General features: G+C 42.3%; 1 protein-coding gene across 3 annotated transcripts; it reads right to left on the bottom strand.

Moving 5' to 3' along the window:
• Nucleotides 1-4,330: 4,330 nt before the first annotated feature.
• asb5a (ankyrin repeat and SOCS box containing 5a) lies at nt 4,331-9,885 on the bottom strand. 3 transcript variants are annotated; one of them, XM_028969737.1, is made up of 8 exons: nt 9,679-9,838; nt 7,756-7,846; nt 7,453-7,532; nt 7,240-7,347; nt 6,949-7,102; nt 6,111-6,245; nt 5,196-5,420; nt 4,331-5,056 (listed from the first exon to the last, which is right to left on the bottom strand). In XM_028969737.1, exons 1-8 carry the CDS (start codon nt 9,697-9,699, stop codon nt 4,929-4,931), a joined length of 942 nt encoding a protein of 313 aa, XP_028825570.1. In that variant the 5' UTR covers nt 9,700-9,838; the 3' UTR covers nt 4,331-4,928. The 3 variants fall into 3 exon arrangements, with proteins under 3 accessions (XP_028825570.1, XP_028825568.1, XP_028825569.1); XM_028969735.1 differs by lacking the exon at nt 7,756-7,846 and having other exon boundaries at nt 9,679-9,885; XM_028969736.1 differs by lacking the exon at nt 7,756-7,846 and having other exon boundaries at nt 5,229-5,420; nt 9,679-9,885.
• Between the last annotated feature and the right edge of the window lie 11,585 nt (nt 9,886-21,470).

The raw sequence follows: 21,470 nt of genomic DNA, 5'->3' as shown, positions 1-21,470 counted from the left end.
TAATCTATTTTGGAGCAAACAGGCAGCTGAAGTACTTCAGAACTGGTCTTGTCAGTACCCATGCATCAGTGATTTAAATGATCTACAACTTATTTAGGGTAGATTGGAGAGGACATACTAGTTAGTTACAGAGGATGACAGTAATCAAGCATACTTTGTACAGCACATTGATGTGAGATATGACACTTTGGTACAGGGTTGTCTCAAAGAAAGATATAATACAATATTTACAAAAATGTGAGGATTTTGAAGATACGCATATTGATAATCACTGCATATTTTTGCATATTTTTAGGGACTTCTTTTATAATACCCTAAAAAATTGAAATGATTAAATTACTATAATTACTTCAGTTGTTAAAGATATCAATTACTAAACACAATTTTCTAATGTTGAAATAAGTCTTCCCCATTTTTTGACAGCTTTTGCTTTTAGGGGCTGCCACAGCATATCAACTGGTCGGGTCATCTGTACAATTGACATGGCAAGATTTTTACAGCGGATGACTATCCTGATTCAGTCGTCCCCATTTACCCGGCCTTGGGACAGGCACCAAGGAATACACGGTCACGTGCATCCCCAGTGCCTGGGTTATCTTTTTTAGCTGAGCAATGTTGAAGTTTTGGCGGCATCCTGTGGTCAACATTTGCAACTGCAGATTTATTGATAGATAATTTCAATGCTTAGAAAAAGCAGAGAAATTATTTCGTAAATTGTTAATCAAAGCCTCAAATTTGGAATTCCTTTTAACCCATTCAGAATATGTGAATTTTCTTGTCTATCTAGTTCTGGAGGAACATCTGCCAGGATGTTTTTGTTCAAACTCACATATCTTCACAATCTGTCCCACTCAATATTAGGCCATTAAGTAACACCTGAACCTGGATTGAAGACTCTTTAGCAGACGTTCCTCCAGGACCAGGGTTGGGACACGCTAGTCCAGTGGAGAACTTCTCAATTATTTTCTGTTACAAATTCAGCTTTGCTTTTCACCCTAAAATTCCACCCCAATGCTGGCGATGAATGAGTAGACTAACAAGGCTGTGAAAACTGTTTATCAAGGCCCCCTTTTCTAGTGTAGGCAAAACACCACACCTGTCAACAAGGAGCCCATGGAAGTCATTCCCCTAAATCTACCACGTGCTCAATGCAGTAACCAGTTTCAACTGTGATTTTGTATGTATTTTGGGCATCCGGCCATGCCTAGGAAGCAGGCACGTTCACCAGCCACCACTAGAGGGAAGTCTGAGCCCCATTCCATCTTCAGATGTTGGTGTTCTGGCACTCTCAGCTCCATTTCTTGTCCCAAGCTTTCCCATCATCTTATCTGATACACTGTTCAAGTTTCCGTTTCCGGCTTTATGGTAAATTTTTTAAATGTTTGTAAAAACGAACTAGTTTATCAATCATGATGTTTTCAGGGTCCTTTTTTGTATGCTATTTAACTGCTCTTCTTGGAAATTTGGGGTTCACTGATTGAATACCCCACAGGACATTGTGTGAAGGATTTGTCAAGTACAGCGGCTTGTAGTGTGGTGTTGTTGGTTGTAATGTGTTTTGGTTTTTGCTGACTGGTGCTCGTTTGGTGGGTCCTGGACTAAATGAACACTAATAATAACTGGCTATGTTCCTACCAGGGACTGGTGTGTTGAATCAGCCTGGTTCTCAATGACTCTGATGGACTAATTGGTGGAGACTGGGTATTGGTTGTGGGTAGGTTTGTATGCCTTATAAATAGGGCCCACCTTGCATCGTGAGGGGGTGGAGAGAACGGTGACGAGGAACCGGAACCCGTGACGTCACCAGCGGCGCGAACGTCGGCGACGCGACCAGACGCCGGACCGTGACCGGCGGCGTAGTGGAGTGCGGTGCGGACAGTGGCGCTACAGCCAGTAACCGACAACGCGACCTAAGTACCCCGCGAAGGGACGTCGGAGTTGTCATTTCCGGTTAACGCGTTATTGTATGTGGACCTGAATCATTCCATCTAGCAGCCCGACGGTGTTTGTGTTGCAGCGGGATCGGCGTATAGCGACGGCGGCCGACGAGGGAAGGAAGCGTGGACAGAGTGGAACGGCGCCTGCTCTAGTTGCGTTTTCATTCATACGGCCTGGCCGGGAACTGGGCGGAGCTTGTTGCCTGGCCGGGAACTGGGCGGAGCTTGTTGCCTGGCCGGGAACTGGGCGGAGCTTGTTGCCGAGCATTCCGGAGGGCGACGTGGGCGTGTTCGCGGCATCCTGGACTGCGTGGTCCGACGCAGCTGCGGAGTGGAGCGCTTGGAGACCGACGTGTGAACAATTCCGGTTTGACAATTCGTGCGACCATTCGTTTCGTGGGTTTGGGTAGACTAGTTTTCATACTGGTCGGGGGGAGCCGACCAGTATTTTTAAGATCTTTTCTTATTAGATATACTTTTATAAAAATACCTATGTTTTAGGAAATTAGTAATGCTGTGTGTATGGGGGTTAAGATAACCAGCCTGGTTTGTCACCATACTGATTTTATTACCCACCCAACCCTCTTAAAATGTGCATTTGTGGTGCTTCACTTGCGGTTTGTAAACGTGTTTGGTGTGATCTCTGATTTCTGATGAATTGTGGGTTTGTACGTGTGCTCTGAATTGTCACGATTTGCTGTGTGTACCAGGGAGGGTGGCATTAACCCTGCAGTACTAGTGAGGTGTAACCGTTCCTGGCAGTGTTATTCTCATACGCCCCCAACATGCATCTTGTCTGATATTATTTAAACAAATAAAGTGTACTGTTTGAATTATACTTTGCGTGTTGCCTGTGTCTGGGGTGGACAAAGTGGGAGCAATAAGTAACCTTACGGTCGCGACAGATTCACACTGAACATGCACATTCCGTCAAATTGATGAACTGAGTCACGCATGCTCTCAATATGTGAGTTGTGCAGTTTATAAAAGTTTTTGCCAGGGTCCACCCTTTAACACAACACATCCCTATCTCCATCCTGCCTAGTGCCTGCTACAGCTAGTGTAGTCTCACTCTCTTCTCATTACTGCCAGTGTAACATTTGTTTATAGCTTATCTGGAAACTGTTTTAACAGATTTAATGTTGAACAGTGGACCCCTTTGAGGAAAATGATTCACAAGAGTGTAGTTTTAGGTATTTACAACCCGCCACGCCCCCTGCGATCAACTGGTGTGGGGTCACTACTGGTACCCGAAGTACAGAAGGCCACAGCTGGGAGCAGATCCTTGTCTTATAGAGCTCCACAGTTGTGGAACGTCTTGCTGGTCAGTGTTCGGGACTCAGGCACAGTTTTAGTGTTTAAATCTAAACTGAAAAAACATCTGTTTCTTGGGCCTTCTGTTAAAGGCCCAGACACAGTGTCACATATTAAGTCCACTTAATCAGTCACCCTGTTAAGCATAGACTGTGTTAAATTCACCTTAGTTAGGCTGTCCTGGTTAGGGTATCGGGCCACTGTAGCACAAATATACCACTATTACCACATATTTCAGTATCTGTCATACAATGCCACCATCTGCCGTTGCTTCTGTTTGTTTTCTCCAAGATACACCACTTGTAGGCTCACTCTACCATGGAAGGGGCTCTCTCTCTCTCTCTCTCTCTCTCTCTCCCTCTCCCTCCCTCTCCTAGAGTTTTTTTTTTGTGTGGAGTTTTTCCTTGTGGTCAAGTGTGGGGGGTGTCAACTGTAGGGCCTGTCCAAGCCCATTGAGATATACTGTATGTGATTTTGGGCTGTATAAGAAATAAATGTTGTTGTTGTAGTTCACCAAGTGATTTGTTCATTCAGGTGTCCATGCTGCTGCGTGCTGCGCTGCAGACAGTGCAACTGAACAGAGAAACGAACTAATCACCTGAAGTGATTCTGTTCTGTACATTCCCTTGTAATTCCACTTCCACTGTAATTACTGATTAAAAATTATGGTGGACTTCTTTTCATATAGGCTTTGCTTTCCGTCATCTTAAAATTGCTAGGGATCAGTGCAGGGCATGGAAAAAAGTACCCATTAACACAACTCATAAAAACAAAAAGAAGCACATGGTCACACTCATGTAAGACAGTAATACAGTAAAATACACAATGACACATACATAAGGATACATTCATTCTAAACATAGCATGTGCACACAATCAGGAAATTAGGAACATGTACACTGACCATGAAACTCAGAACATGAACTGAAGCACCCCAAAAACACAGGGTTGTGAAAGAAAGAAATCACAAAGAACATTAACAGATCTAAATCTTTCTCACCAAATGTACTGAAACTGAATTAAAACACATACACAACAAATTTTGGAACACTACACACTTTTCTCAATACAGTACAACCAACATTACTTTTTAAATCAGAAGGCTTTCCAGCATATTCAAACAGTAGACATCTATTGTACATATTGTAAAGGAAGAACTTTTGTTTTAATGGCACTCAAAATTGTGGTGCTTTTAGGGCAAAAATGTTCTGAGGTGGTACTCGTAGTCAAAAATCTGAAAACCACTGTCCTAGTGAATTAAACCTGAGAGTATTTAAAATTTTAAATGCAGGCTAGTTAATAGGCCCTTTTGTTCTGTACTGATTGTATATTATTGTTAAAAAGTAACTGTGCTAGTTAGTGTCATGCCACATTATGTCAAGGAAGAGGTGTTAAGTGTTCGACATCGTGAGGAACAGGGTTTTAATGAAAAAAGAAAGGACTGGCTTACATGACATGCAGGAGAATAACAACATCTCAAAACAACAATGCACAACAGGGGGCATGAGACACAGGTTTACTACTAAAGGGTCCCGATCACCCAGGCCTAATAGGAGGCACCAGTGTGTGATCAGGGCCCAGCACACATGTGAATGAGAATGGATACCAAAGTACCACATACCCCACTTCTGATTTTAAAATTGAAATCTACAACATTTGTGATTATCTAAACAGTGATTATCTAAAGTGCAGGAAGTCCTTCACAGCTTCAGGAAGTGGCAGGTGTCCTAGGAGGTGGAGTCTGGGACGGCCGAGGCAATCTCTGATTCGCTTACGACACAAGTGAGAGAGCAAACGTGGCGTAGCTAGACAAAGACAATTAATGATTTAACTTTTCAATCATTCAAGCAGTGAGAAAAGACTAAAAATTTTCTAAATATTGAAAATAAGAAATAAATTGCTTACAAAGAAACACATAAATAGTATAAATGGTGTGAACATAACCTGAAGCTATTCCTTGGTGAATCATAATCACACCTTCGTAGACTAAGAGGAATCCTTCGCTCAGGCTGCTCGGTGGCGCCACTTCCACGGGCCGCCTGAACTCCAGGTCTCTGGCATTCACGTCTGCCCCAAACTCCAGCAGCAGCTTCACAATCTCAGTGCAGTCCCTCTCTGCTGCAGCATGCAGGGGGGTGCTGAAAGAGGTTCCTTTTTGCACGTTCGCTCCTGGGGAGGGCAGATATAATAGTGAGTCTCAATAGCATGCTAGAGCCGTGATCAATGCAGCAGTATGCTTTTCCAGATGGATGTTTTTACCAAAAAGCCTTAACAATTCATATAAAGTCATTGCACACTGTGCTTTTCAAACATTGTGAAGACATATTGTACCTTCTACCTTTATTCAGCTGATTTTGTGCTTGTTAACATTTTACTGATTAGCAAAATAAGATAAGATGGTCCTTTATTAGTCGCACATGTAGGACATTTACATTGTCCCTGCAGAAAGTGGACAGTACAAGATAAGAGCAGTAAAAAATAATAGCATAGACAATATTCCGACTGTATAAAACAAAAAGTTCAATATACAAATAAATAGTCCTTAAAAAAAACAGTGGATATGAGTTGTAAAAATAAAAATCAGTATATACATAAAAATATATTTGTGCCTGTATGCCTGTATACATGAAATATAATTAAGTGTACATATGTACAGAGTGGATATAGAAAAGTGGAGTGGATATAAACATATTGCACAATGTGGTGTGCCATGGGAATATTATAAGAATAGGCCGTACTGTGTGTAGTATTAAAAACAAATCAACCAATTGTTTCCTAGTTTATGTTCCATCGTGCACTGCAGCACAGCACATCACCTCGTTTGGCAAGAGGAGAAAAAAATTCTGTGACAGACTACACCTTTGTCCAGGAGCTTCCTGGCACACGTCCACTGCTGAGAGACACAGGAAGCATAGAGGGGCGTCCCAACATGAGGGATGTCAAAGTCCACATCTGCTCCCCACATGACAAGTGCCTCCACACACTTGCTGTGACCTGCGGTGAGGCACCATCGTCATTAAGCTGAGTGAGATCTGCGTATCGATCTCTGTGTAGCACAGAGGCCCAATCAAGCTCTGCTTAAAGCTGCAAGAGCCAGTGAAACATAATGTCAGAATTAGCAGAAGGATTATTCAATTACTCAATTAATCATTTATTACTGTCTTTCAGTGACTAATTATTTAGCAGATTGTGTGCCTTGAATCAGTAAGCATCCACACTTTATTACACATGCTCAACAAATGAGTGTTTTACTAAATGGTTCATTGCATCAGGGTTAGATGCTGGTAAATGCCATTAGCTATTTAAGCTCAAATGATGTGGCCTCTCTACTTGTGTTAATAAATGTTTTGAGTAGTGCTTTACTTTTTTATTACTGTCATGGCCAACGTACCACCTCCAGCCCACCAGAGGGAGCAAGATCAGCTGGGAAGACAGCGATCTGATTGAGTCTGCCTTTTGACCATGACATTTGCTTGTCCTCGACCTTGAGTTTGCCAGCCCCCCTTTGCTATATACGATACGTATATGCTATGTCACCTTCCTTCCAAGATGCCCTCCCATCCAACCCATGCTCCCGGACCATCCTCAAGCCAGCCGTCTTCCTGTTCTCCTCTGCCCCGGACCACCCCAGCCTCATCCCCTTGCCTCCTTCCCCGCTACTCCCCACAGAGCCAATACCCACCGGAGCAGTACCCACCTCGGCTGGAGGCTTCATGGATTGGTGAGAACCGGCAGGGGACATTGGCCCCAGGCCTCGCCCCGCTTTCCAGAAGAGCCTCGACGCACCCCAAGCCTCCCACCAAACAGGAGTTAAAGAGCGGGGTTGCCCCATCTATGGTGGTTACGTTCACCTGCCAAAAAAAAGGTTCCGTTGACTAATCAATTGCACTCTGGGAGCAATTATTTGATTATAAGCAGAAAATCATATAATTATTTTTTTAAGAAATTAAGAGTTTAAGAGTGACTATCACATGTTGTGTTGACTGACGTTGGCACCACTGTCAATGAGGGCTCTTGCACAAGCCACGTGATTTCCTATGCAGGCCTCATGAAGTGGGCTCACATGGTCTATTGTCAGGACATTCACGCTGTGACCCTACAAAGAACATATAATATCTGATATATTGATATGTGGACAGTCATTGTTCACATTATTGTATAGATTCCTGCAGTTGCTTTTGTTGTGTCATCTTCCTCTTGCCTGTGAGATGAGGGTCTTCAGAGAAAGCAGGCGTCCTTGAGAAGCTGCATCATGGAGAGGACTCCTGTCTGCCCAAGACCCTGCAAGGCCAAAAAAAAAAAAAAAAAACGCAAAACATTATAGTGCATGTTATAATGCTTGTCTCCACTGGTGAAAGGATTCTGTATGGTCACAGACAGAAAATGATAATAAAAAAAACCCTAAGTGACCAGAATCCCAAAATCCTGGAACGTTACATGGTTTCCATGAGTTCAGCTGAGCTTTTGGTCAGGGCTGTTCACACCTTTGAAACATATTACACACCTGAATCAATATCCAGAATAACGGCTAATGCGTTCCACACATCATCATCATCATCCTCACCTCCTTTCATGTTGAAAATTATAGAAGCAGACTGTTGATAAAGCAGAGAGGTCACTTTCTTTCAGAAAGACATTCTGATATCTCTGGATATGACTGGTGCATCAGCATGAACATGAACAGATTGTTAATCAAAAGTCTTATAAACCAAGAGATTAATAACTAGGCCTGTGGAAGAGGTCAACAAATGATAACTAATTTTATAGTTAAATAGTACAATTAAGAAAATCTTACAATAATACACAATGATGAACCATAAATCATAACCATGCCCGGGTTGCACACAAACCCTTTAATTTGGTTCCCGGAGTTCATGCATTCTTTCACTACGCAAGACTGCCATATGGCATTCAGAGAACACATGGAGGAGCAATCTAGCAAGTGTGCAGGTGTGTAATTGAAAAGTCCCCAACCAAGAATTGAATAAAGAACAAAGAGGATACATGGTATCCATTACATTTGATAAAAGCTAAAGCTTAAAGTTCTTTGGCTGTTAAGACCCTTGCAGGATCCCACTGGTGATCTTTCAGGGTCGCTGTTCTTGTGTCATTTCTTTCTGCTGAACCAGAAACGAGCAGCTTTTGGCAAGAGCTGACCTTGCCTGATACAATGTGTTGAGTCTAAAGGAAGAACATAAAATGCAGCTGAAGGTGATTGTCATTGTGATTAACAGCACAGCACATGGTGTACACAATGAAATGTGTCCTCCGCATTTAACCCATCACCCTTAGTCCGCAGTGGACAGCCATGACAGGACTCCCGGGGAGCAGTGTTTGGGTACTTTGCACAGTGGCACCTCGGTGGTACCTTGGCGGATCGGGATTCGACCGGCAACCTTCTGATTACGGGGCTGCTTCCTTAACCACTAGGCCACCACTGCCCCAATTGCGTCCACATCAATATATGGATGCGATTGGATCACTGTACATCAAAAAATTACAACCAGGCTAATTAGTGAAGTTAGTGAATAATGAATAGCTGAAATTGTAACAGCATCTGTGGCCATCGCAGTCTTCAGAATGTGTGTTTGTTGGCCAAAATCTGAAATCAAATTGTGTTGAAGTCATTGTTTCCAACTACACCCATGTGGACCTGTTTTGCAACATGGAGCTGGTACAACATGCTAATAAGGACTTTTCATACGAAAGTATTTGATTGCCTTGACTTGTTAAATACACCATGACTCCACTTTAACAGAAATAAAGTTAGTCTTTACTACAAAGTCCTCAATTTCCCTCTCTGCTTCGTTGTTTCTTCTTATCTATACAGCTGACAGGAATCCGAGGGGGCTCTGCTGTTTTTAATCTGTAATGCTCAGGCTCTCCAGAATAGCTCTTCTAACTTTCTCTAGTTATTTTGGGTCTCCTTGTTTCTACAAGTCGAAGGCGTGTCGATGAGCCCTTTACGGCTCTCTGCTCCATTCACATTGGCCACTAGGCTGATGACGAGGCTGTTGGAACAACAGCAAGAGTTGTGTGCTGCACACAACTCTTGTGAGGCATTGCATGGCTCCCTTCTATTAATGTTAAATGTCGAAAGATGAGGTGTGGTGTTCGGATAAAACACTGGTTCACCACTGGCCACAGAAAAACAGGAGTTAGCCTCAGAGTTTTATAGATGTTGTATGCAGGATGATTCGCCAAAATTTTATAAAACTATTTACAACATGCGAAACACTTAGGCTGCCCTAGGCTGCAGACAGATTAAAAAAGAAAGCTTCATAATCTTTGAGCTATATATAACATGGAGGGAAAAAATTCACCGTCTGGCATTATGTTACTGCTTCTTCAACAAAACCATCTTGGCAGATTTTAAAAAGGTGTGTAAATGTATATAGAAAAATGAATAGAAAATGTTGATACTCACTCTGTCCTTGACCACAGTCATAGAATTCTGCAGAAATTCTTTCTGCCTCCTTGCGGTTCCCCCTGATGATGTAGAAGTGTGTTAGAAGATTGAGGGTAATCTTGACAAAGAGCTTGAAGCAGAACAAGGCCAGTATGGTGAGGTAAACATTGGACAGCTGTGCGGCAAACGGCCGGTACTCAACACTCTCAGTCATGGTTCCGTGAATGGCACTCTGGGAAGGCTGCAAGTGAGGGGGGAGGGGCAGAACCTCTCTGAGCCCAGAGGATCAAATGGCATCATGGCACCTCATGGTCAACACTGGGTTTACTTGGAGGTGTCATAAGTCATGCATTTAGGCACTCAACTGTAATCATGCCAAATAGGGAGGTTAACTCGCTTAACTGTATGTTTAATACATACATTTTGGCACATGGTGTTATTGTAAAAGCTCACCTTAGCTTTACTCAACACTTACATAAACCCCACGTGGCGAAATGTAATCTTTGAGTAATGGTGGGCTTTGATATAAACACCATGTGGCTAGATGCAATTACTGAGTAAAGTTAGACTCATAAAAAGTGTTAAATGTTAAAAGGTTGTAGAAGCAACTACAAGTAAGTTTTAACCATGATGTAGTTTTTTCTGGACAGTGCACTCTGAACATTTCACAACTGTTTCACTCAGATCACATAGGAACTTCATTTAACACAAACCCTTAAAGAAAACTGAGAGTTCATGTGTTTTAAGCATTATTTCTGCAAATTAAGGGGGTTTTCTACTCAAATAACACTTTCACAAGAACATTTCACAACTGTTTGAAACAATGGAAGAAAATGTACAATCTTGTGTGCTTTGAACTTGTCTCTGCAAAAAGTCATTAAAAGTTCTTCTCTGTCTGGATTACATCAGGTGGCAGGGTGGAGGATGTCAGTGCCGCATCTGTAACACTTGCCTGATCGGTATGTGCAAAGGTTAGTTAGGCTGCTGTTATGTTCCTAACTCTAGGGCTCGAAGAAACATGACAAGGGTGTGAAGAGGAGGACGTCCACTGTTACACACACACACAACTAATGCATACAAACAGTGCTTTTAATTACAGTGAGTTAATAGGTACAATAAAACAGCAGACTCAGCACAGCTAACCAACATCAGTACAGCCTAATGGAAGGGGTGGTCCAACGGGGATAACTCAAACACGCACAAAAGTTCACAAAAAGGGAACATAAACACAAGCTAACAGGCTAACAACAAAGTGTCTATCAACAACACACACAAATGAGATCCCCAACGGAGCTCCTTGCAGATCTCTGTGGACCCTGGGGACCTCACAAAAGAGTAAGGGCCAAGCAGACCCTGTGGACCTCCCGAAAACCATCTGAAGTCACTTTATATAGGTGGTGGTGACCAATAGGCAGATGGTAGGTGGAGCTGGTAGGCTTCTGCTCCTTCGAAGTAAACCTAAAAAAGCCAGGACACCAAAACACAGCCAAACACACAGAACACGTGGGAGCATACGTCCAGGGATGTAACACTGCTAACATAGTTTCTGTTGGAGTACGCTTGTGAATTGTCGAATAGGCCGCAGGAATTGGGGTGTTTTAGTAATCATTTTATTATTAGTGTTTTTTTGTTATTAATTGCTCAGACATGTGTAAGAAAGGATTTGATACATGGCACAGATAATTCAATAAAAGAGAGAGATGATTATAATGTGAGAATACATCAGTTATCCTGTGATAACCAAATATGACAGAGACTACTTGTTCTTGTCACGGCCGCGAGCTGACAGGGGAAGGAAGCGCAGAGGCATGACATAATGCAAATGATGATTTATTAACAAACAGAAACCAAAACGGCACGAGGGCCAAAAACAGGGGAAATAAGAGGAGAACTTAAACAGACCCGCAGGCGTGTGGCGATTGCCAGAACTCAAAAACAACACTACAAAACAGTTGAAAGGTCCACGAAGAATGTCGCAGCCCTGGCCAGCTGCTGCACAGTGCCTTTTAAACACTGTCCTGATTGGGTCCAGATGTGTCTCAAGCGGCAGTCAATCCCGACAGTTCTTGACAGGTGTTGTCAGTGAACAGGCTGTAAAAGTTTAGGCTACTGATGCTCAGGAATGAAAAACTGATGCTTATTATCTGGGCAACATTCCCTAACAACAGTCAAAGGGGAGAACGGAAGCTAACCCTTAGGCGTGTGGCGAATGCTAGAACACGTGCCCAGAAGGCATCACCCAGTGGTGCAGTAAACGGTCGCCGCAGGGTGCAATTATTACAGCCTGCAATTATTACACAATAATTGCAGGCTGCTCCACAGTGCCTTTTACAAGCTGTGCTGATTAGGCACAGGTGACTCCCCAGGTGCAGTCAATCCTGACAGAGCCCCACCTCTACAGGCTACGTCCCCGGAGCCCCAGCATTACCATCAGAGGAGGAGGCGGGGCGGGAGGCGGCAACCACAGGGCTCCTGCCCTGCTGTGTCCTCCCACTGCTGGACTCGGACCCTGTGGCTGGCTCCCCAACGTGGTCTCGCAGGGTGGCCTCAGTCCCTCAAACCTGCACACAAAAGCCAGGGCCAAACTTTCCAGGCACTGTCTCCAATTGTGTCTTCTGACGCTTCCTGTGTCGCTCCCTGCCCAGCACAGGGAGGTGGTCCCGGACCCTGCGGCAACCGTTTACTGCACCACTGGGTTGTGCCTTCTGGGCATGTGCAGCCCCTATAGCTGCCTGTCACTGGTGCCAGTGTGGGGGCTTCTCTGGACCTTTCGCTCAGCCTCTTCTGCATCCGTTGGGACAAGCAGGCCCTCTTTCTGCCTGTCCCAGCTGGATCCTCATGCCTCCCAGGGGTCTCTGTGGTGCTCTGCCCCTCTGGACACGGACCAAGGCCCATTCCTGGCCCACCCTGCTTACCGGCTACTGGGGAATCCAGCACCGTCGCTTCCCCACTCACCCTCCCCTCAGGAGGAGCCCCCAACCCATGCCGCAACCCCCCAAAAAACACTTTGGGAGAGCACCCCACCCTGGCTGGACAAATGGGTATTTTTGGGCTCGTCCACCTCACCCTGGACCGGCGCAGTTGGGTCAGGAACTTCCTACCTGGGGTTCTGATCCGCTGCTTGGTTGCCATCTGGTGGACACAAAGAGGGGACGTGGGGGTGGCATACAGACACAACACAAATGCACACATACACACACAGACACACACACGCAGACAAAAGAGAGGGTCTTCTGGCTCCCTCTCTGGGCTCTCCGGGACCTCCTCAGGATTACATTTACATTTACAGCATTTATCAGATGCCCTTATCCAGAGCGACTTACAACCAGTAGTTACAGGGACAGTCTCCCTGGAGCAACATAGGGTTAAGTGTCTTGCTCAGGGACACAATGGTAGTAAGGGGGATTCGAACCCGGGTCTTCTGGTTCATAGGCAAGTGTGTTACCCACTAGGCTACTACAACCCTATCAAGGATCAAGGGAGGCGTGACCCTCTGGTCACCCGCCAGTGCTGCGTCCCACACCGTAGGGTCTTCATGCACTGAATCCTGGCTTGCTCTGGAGATTCAACACCTCCATTTTTGCATGTCTTTGTCGAACAGCATTGCAACATGTGGCCCTCCCCCGAGCTAAACGTGTGAGGTGCCGGCCGTCGGGACCGCCTGCTCTCTTTGTCTTCCTCAGATGGGAGGCACCGGGGGCGTGACGTCAGAAACAACAGGTTCTGATTGGTCTGTGACAGCTTCCTGTAGACCAGGTGATTTTCCGGTTTTCGAGTCTTCTCTCTCCTCTCATTTTTCTCCTGGATCAGGTGATGTCTCTGAAGCTTGGTTCCGGCTGTACTGTCTTTTTCTATCTTTTCCTCCTGTCTTTCATTTTGGTTTTCTCTGTAACATTGGTACCTTTTTATGTACAATATTCACATGTAACTGCAATAATATTTTACTGGTGTTAATAAATTAGAAACTGTTCATCCTTTTAACCTCTATTGTGCCATTTTGGAATTTTGGAGCGCACTAGTAGTACTAGTAAACATGTTTTCCTCAGTAGTACTACAAGTATGTTCAAATAATGCTGGTAGAACTAGCAAAGTACTTTCACTAGTACTACTAGTAAGGCATTTGTTATTTATTAGTAGTATTAAGGACTGAAAGTGGCGCACAAGTGAACTAGTAACTAGTGAACTTTTGGCAGCACTAGTTCAGTCCAAATGACTAGAAAGGCTTCCAAATGTCAACTAGCTTAGAATTTGGCACTACTATTGTAGCACACAGCCTTACTAGAGCAACCCTTGTTCGAACTAGTTGTACAAAAGTGCCACTAGCTGCTGGAAACACCTGACTAGTAAGAGTGTTGGGTGCACTAGTGCAGCAAAATGTCCAATTAGTGCTGCCAAAATGAGAACAAGTTGACGACTCAGATATCTGATATCAAGGATATGGTATAAATGCTCATTTGGCTTTCCATAGTGCCCAGCACTTCCGAACGTGACATGCGCTACGTGTGCTGTAGGGTTTGTGATCGCTTCAGCGGTGAAATTGCCATTCTGGTCGTTCTGTGCAACACCCTCATGATCCCACCACATAATTTTCAGTAGCTTGCGGAGCCGCACTTTGGCACTTCTTGCCGTTTTGCCAGTTAAGAAATTTTGATGAACTTATCCGGTTACATGACAGTACATGGCGATCACTGAGCTGCCCTCTAACACCCACTGTTTTCTACGGCAAACATGCTTTTCTAAGAGAACATTTCATTTCTATTATTTAAAAAAAGTGCTTTCATACAATATCTACAAAACTAAATAGAATACATCTTGTGAGTTTGTGTCCTTAAAATGAATATTAAGTTAAAATACTAATTATTCTCTTTATTCAGTTGATATCATTAACACTTTTATACAGTATTACAAACACCTAAAACTGTGTCAACAAGTTCTTGTTATACATAAGCAAACAGCCATTGTTTTTTTTTTCAAAATGATCTACATATTTTCAAAGAATAATCTAAGGGTTCAAAATTCTCAGTAGATTAATTCAACTATTTACACTGTGGTAATAACAGCGTGTGCACTAGTTCTCTCTACACGCTCTGCTGGTTTTATTTGCCTAGGAGCACTGAGACATAGGTCTTTTCATCACGTCCAGTCATTTACAGCAAACATGAAAATATTACTGACAGTATGTTCTTTTTGTACTCTTCTCACCCTGTCTGGTAAGTTTTCATTTTGTTTGGTGTCAGTTTTTAGTATTCATGTTTATTGAGTGGAATACTGATTAATTAAGGTTTTTAAATTTATTATTTTAGTTTAGCTATTTTCCTCCTCATGTAAAAGAGGAAGTTCCTTATAAATAAAGCAATATGAAGGTAAATATGTGTATTTTTCAGAAATTACTCTGGTTTTAGGGCAATTCCACAAGATTACAGAAAAATGAGAAACCCATCCTACTGCTGAAATTCTGTATATTGTTAATCAGTATTGAAATTTAAGTAACTGCATATTTTACTGGAATGTACCATGTTTCTGTTTACAGAAAGCTTTCAGTTGTATCAAAGACCACGTTTTGTGAGAGTAAAAACAGGCCGGGATGTCACCATTTGTTGTTGGTCATATCCTATGGAAAATAAGCTTGACCAAGCAGACTGGGAACTACCACAAAAGATTGCACTCTATAATAATACAACAGTTATAAAACATAAAAGATGTATAACCCTTCTTAAGGTGAATGTAGACAACAGTGGAGAGTATTTCTGCAAATATAAGAACTACACTGGCCCAGGAACAGTACTAATGATGTTTGGTAAGTAAAAAAAAAAATATATATATATATATATATATATATATATATATATATATATATATACACACACACACACACACACACACACACACACACATATATATATATAAATAAAAATTGATTGTGCCACCTACCAGTCATCAACACCTGTCATCTAACTTAGTTCATCACAACCCGGAAGTCGTCCTCATGAGAAGCAACATAAAGGATGCAATGATCTTGATCCAGGCTCTACTGTTTGGCCTATTTCTTCTCCTCCCTCGTTTCTGCTACAGAAACAATGTAAGTGGGGTTGTCTTTAAGGGTTTTAATACAAGATGATAGACAAAGCACAGGATTCACTGGACCATTTAAAATGGGACTAGTGGGAAATACATCTAGTGCTTGTCTTAATGACCTTTTTGACAGAGCTTCTACACATCTACACCAGTTGCATTTCCATGTCATAATTTTACGAAAAGCTATGTAGTAGAAATCCTCAAAGAATGTTAACACAAGTTACAAAGTAATCTATAATGTTATAGGGTGAAGTTAGCTGGCTGGTTAAGTAATAATTAGATAATGCTGGCCATTTAATTAAAAATGAGATCACATAGTGCTTCTCATAGTCTGTCTTTGAGGTTATTTAGCAATGTTTATTGCAGTTGTAACAGTTCAACATTTCCATTGTATGTACAGACCTCTGTTTTATGCCTACGCTTTACTTATTTACTTGTCTACCCTCTTCATTTGTTAATGCATTTGCTCTTACAGGTTGTTCTTTTGCCCATTTGTTTGTTCATGAGATCCATTTGTGCTACTCTCCTGCAAATGATGCAAATGAAATTGTTGATGCAATATAGTTTTGACACCTGCAACTGTGTATGTGGTATTCAGTTTCTTTTGCAAAGGGAAAAGGATTAAAAACATAATATAGCATAATAATTAATATAAGGATAATAATTAAAGTAAGCATGTGTACCATAGAAGTGAGCATATCTTACACCATACACTGCAGACTTGATTTAATGTTCTTTCAAACATATTTTTCCAGGACAAGACAGACAACACAATTTATGAGGAGGTAGACGATTTCAACCCTTATGAGGTAAAGTGACATTATTTCCATAATAAAGTTGTTCATTCTTAAAGCTAATACTGAGAGGCCATCCAGTGTGGTTAACCACACCCACAGGAACAAAGATGTCAACGGAAAGAAGTCAGTCATGCTTTTCTTTCTGGTAACTAATCATTTGCAAATTTAACTGTATCAGACAAAAATAAAGGGAAAAACAGGAAGCAGGTTGTCTGAGTTCCTCTCTTCCTCCACATACTTGTCTGAAGTCTACATATCATGAAACTGTATCAAAAAGGACAGAAATTGTTATGGGGATGTCATAGACAAACAGTTGCCACTTTTAGCTCTAACCTGAAACATGTCCATAAAAATAGGTATCTTAGATAGTTATTCATGAATTTGTCTATATTTTGTGTATAGTGAGTAAAATTACTAATGCTAATATTACTTCATTTGTGTTCTATATTTGTATGTATATAGCACATACACAGACTGAGAATTAAAAACACAGAGATTGAGTGAATTACACTAATCTGCTTACTTTGGTACCTAAAAAGAGGTTTATATATCAGGCAACATCCGAACAGTCAGTTCTTAAAGTTTATGTGTAAGAAGCAAGAATAATGGAACCAGGGATGAAATTAGATGACATTAAATTATCTTTGATGACTGGGCCAAGACTCACAGGATAAAAACATATGGTTTTAATGTTTTTGCTACTTAATGTGTATAGCATGCATTCTTTGAATATACTGTAGAATTTAGTAATATGATCGTGTCATACTTTGTTTAATATATTAATTGAGTGTATTGGTCGGGGTCATCCTGCTTGGTTGTGTCAATTTTTTTCTTTCTTAATGCTTCAGGGTTTGGAGATTGAGCAGTGTCTATATGAAGACATCCCAGCCTACAGCCAGCAAGGGCCTGATGACTCATGTGACATGGAATCTCCAGACCAGGAATGATATAATTAGGACTAATGGAGACTGTCCTATCAAGTCAACGTATATGTATGATATCGTACATTCTAACACGTATTGGTCTAGACGGGGGGTGTCCAAACTTTTTTCAATCAGGTCATGACTCCCACAAAAATCCAATCTAGCAAATATAACCCCCTGATATAATCACTTCATTCTGATGAATAAACATATCAATTATCTGGCTTTAAATACTTGTTGATTAACAACTGCCGATTACGTGCTATTTTACCCAACACCAATTGCCCCTTTCCCCTTGGACAAGCTGAAGCTCTGCTATTATTTTTCTTTCTTTGGTTAAGCTTGTGTTGTGAAGATGTTGCCTTGATCAGGCCATCAGCTCCACTTAGTGTTGAAACTAAGAACAATACAGTTGAAAAAAATTGTATGTGATGGTCATACTTCACTTTATTTTTAGAATTAGTTGCAGGCCAATTAAAAATGGATCACATAGACAATGGCCTAGAACAATTATATAATCAGTGTTTAAAAAGCTATCTTTACTTTTTTGTATGTTGTGAGAAATAAATAAATAAATAATGTGTCACTGGGTCATACTATACTCATACTATTATGGGGCTGTGGTGGCCTAGCAGTTAAGGATGCGGTTCAAATCCCGAGCCACCAAGGTGCCACTGAGCAAAGTACCGTCGCCACACACTGCTCCCCAGACGCCTTTCAAGGCCGCCCACTGCTCACTAAGGGTGATGGGTTAAAATGAGATCCGTTTGATGAGATTGCGTACTTAGAGGATGTGCAGAGCAGCTCGCTGGAGTATTCACAGACATTTTTAACATGTCCCTCACCCAAGCAGCTGGTCCAACATGCTTCAAAACCACCTCCATTGTGCCAGTGCCGAAACACTCTAGCCCAACATGCCTGAATGACTACCGCCCTGTAGCACTCACACCCATCATTATGAAGTGCTTTGAGCGGTTAATCCTGGCACATCTGAGAGACTTTCTCCCACCAACTCTGAACCCAGACCAGTTTGCTTACCGTAGCAACAGGAGCACAGAGGATGCAGTCTCCATAGCGCTGCACTCTGTACTCACACACCTGGATAATAAAAGCACCTATGCACGTATGCTGTTTGTTGATTTCAGTTCAGCATTTAACACTAATACCTCACTTTGCAACTGGATTATGGACTTTCTGACCAACCGGCCACAGCATGTAAGGTCGAGCCACATCTGCTCCACTACCGTCATGCTCAGCACTGGTGTACCACAGGGCTGTGTGCTGAGCCCCTTCCTCTAATCCCTCTTCACCCACGACTGCCGACCTGTGTATGGACCGAACTCCGTTATCAAGTTTGCAGACGACACCACGGTGATAGGTCTCATCGACAACAACGATGAGACTGCCTACAGGGAGGCGGTCCAGCATCTGGCCACTTGGTGCACTGACAATAATCTGCTCCTTAACACCACCAAGACCAAGGAGCTCATTGTGGACTTCATGAGGGAGAGAAGAGGCTCGCATGATCCCATCCACATTAATGGGATGGCTGTGGTGTCTGTTTTCTCCTTCAAGTTCCTGGGGACCCACATCTCAGAGGACCTGTCCTGGACCATTAACACCTTCAGCCTGGTCAAGAAGGCTCACCAGCGCCTCTTCTTCTTAAGAACACTAAAGAAGAACCAGCTATCCTCAACCATCCTAGTGAACTTCTACCGCTCTACAACAGCTGTCTCACAGTGTGGAATAGGAGCTGCACTGTTGCTGAGCATAAGATGCTGCAGCGGATGGTGAAAACTGCCCAGCGCATCACAGGGACTCCACTTCCATCCATTGAGGACATCCAGAGGAAGCACTGTCTGGGTCAAGCACGCAGTATTCTTAAGGACTCCTCCCACCCTGCACACAGACTGTTTTCTCTCCTGCCTTCGGGCAGACGTTTTAGGTTACCCCAGACAAGAACCAGCAGACTTAAGAACAGTTTTTTTCCCAGAGCTGTCTCCTTGCTGAACTCCTGTGCCCTCCCATATACTCCTGATAACCACCATACTATTTAATCTTGCACATTTTTGCACATAATCATTGCACTACATTGTACATATCTAACTGTAAATATATGTATATATATATATCCATTGCATATACACATTTGTAGAATTCTGATTATACACTTATTTTATACATATGTTCATATTTATAGTTAATACTAACTGTATATTATTACATACTACTGCACATCCATCTGTAAATATTAAGCAGTCTTTTCCTGTACATATCACCTTATGTATACCCATAACTTATCCTACCTTTATCCTGCACTTGCTGCTTATTGCACTTCTGGTTAGACCTTTATAGCCGAGGACACATTTAATTGTGTGCACCGTGTGCTGTGCTGCATTGTTTTGCAATGACAATCAATTCACTTTCAATTCACTAAAAGTGCATGTGAGAAAATGTATAAACATGCGATTTATAAACATGAGTGCATGCACACCTCCAAGCAATATACAGTGCATCCAGAAAGTATTCACAGCGCATTACTTTTTCCACATTATGTTACAGCTTTATTCCAAAATAAATAAAATTAATCCAATAATGAAATCACAAGCACATAGGTATTAACAGCCTTTTTCAATGAAGCTCAAAATTGAGGCACACACCTGTCTATATAAGGTCCCACAGCTGACAGTATGGAGATTCAGGGATATTTAACAAATAGAACTACAAACCATAATTCCAGGAGAAATTTGGGCCTGTCCAGGCATTGGTTGAAGGAGCAGGCATTGGCCTCCACAGTTGGTGTCAGCTGTAAGAGCAGTAATAAAGTGGCTGATGGAGCAGGTGGTCACGTGAACTTTGGTGAAACGTTTACAGCATGTTGCTAGAATGCAACCACAAAAATGCTGATAGGGCGTGGCAAAGATGCATCACATTAAATTTGGTGACGTTTACAGCATGTTGAAAAATTAGCTTGTTTGGCATGGTAACATCAAAAATGCTAACGTGGCATGGCCACAATTAGTAACATACAATTTTGTGAAATTAAATGGCCGAAGGAGCAGGCGGTCTTATTTTCATTTTCTTTTGAAGTGATTGTCATTGTGATACACTGCAGCACAGTACACTTGCACACAATGAAATGTGTCCGCTGCTTTTATCCTATCACCCTTAGTGAGTAGCCATGAAAGGCACAGTGTGTGGGGATGGAGCTTTGCTCAGTGGCACCGATTCGAACTGGGAACCTTCAGGCAGTCTTAATAATGTGGCTGGTTTAAGATTGTTTTGAAAGACAGTACCCCAAATTAGCAGTAAACCTTGTAGGACCCGTTTAAAAGATGCTACTAATGCTAAAATTCAGTGCATTCCTATTTTAAGGTCTTAGTGTGGTGGCCATGAACGCATTTAGCATTTTTCCAGGTTTTCTGGGTTTTCCCAGAATCTAACAGTGACCAAACATTGAACCTGATTTGTGGGCGGCCCGTAGGACCTATCGAAGCAAACAATATGGTACATTTGTCCTGGTCTCTTTGTTCTTTCTGTGCATTGCATGGTGTTAAAGTGGCAGCCTTGAATATAACACTTTTTTTTCCTTTTTCCCAGTTTTCCTTTTTCCAAGTTATGATACTCTCTTTTTAAACGTTCCCAACCTTCTGACAGCTGCTTTTATACTGGAATATTGTTTGGGGGAGGGGCCTTCTTTCAATTCCAAATATGTACCTTGTGTAGCCTGTAAATTTACAGTATGCTTTACCTTTCCAGTAGGGGCACTTTTCTTTTCGGATAGATGGCTCTTCACACTGTTGTATTTAAAACTGTGGACACAGAATATTTTTTGTTTAATGATGTCTGTCCATGCACCTCTAAAAACATCATAGTTTGAGCCTGTGTCAGGTTTTATACTAAGGACAATGTAAAGTAGGCAGAACACTCAACTAACAAACCGCAATCTCTTGTTTATTTAAACATCATTTCCATGGGCATTACCTACCATGCAGTCTTCATTTTAACTACAGAC

This window comes from Denticeps clupeoides, chromosome 2, assembly GCF_900700375.1.
Source record: "Denticeps clupeoides chromosome 2, fDenClu1.1, whole genome shotgun sequence".
NCBI classification, from domain to species: domain Eukaryota; kingdom Metazoa; phylum Chordata; class Actinopteri; order Clupeiformes; family Denticipitidae; genus Denticeps; species Denticeps clupeoides.
The sequence above is the reverse complement of the archived record's forward strand: the minus strand, read 5'-3'. Positions and strand labels throughout refer to the sequence as shown.

Excerpts from the sequence above, each read along its gene's own strand:
- asb5a (XM_028969735.1), bottom strand. The coding sequence starts at position 9,874 with ATGACTGAGAGTGTTGAGTACCGGCCGTTTGCCGCACAGCTGTCCAAT. Across the intron at positions 7,348-7,452 it reads TGAAGACCCTCATCTCACAG|GGTCACAGCGTGAATGTCCT; the intron begins GCAAGAGGAAGA and ends TGTTCTTTGTAG. Across the intron at positions 7,103-7,239 it reads TCATTGACAGTGGTGCCAAC|GTGAACGTAACCACCATAGA; the intron begins GTCAGTCAACAC and ends TTTTTTTGGCAG.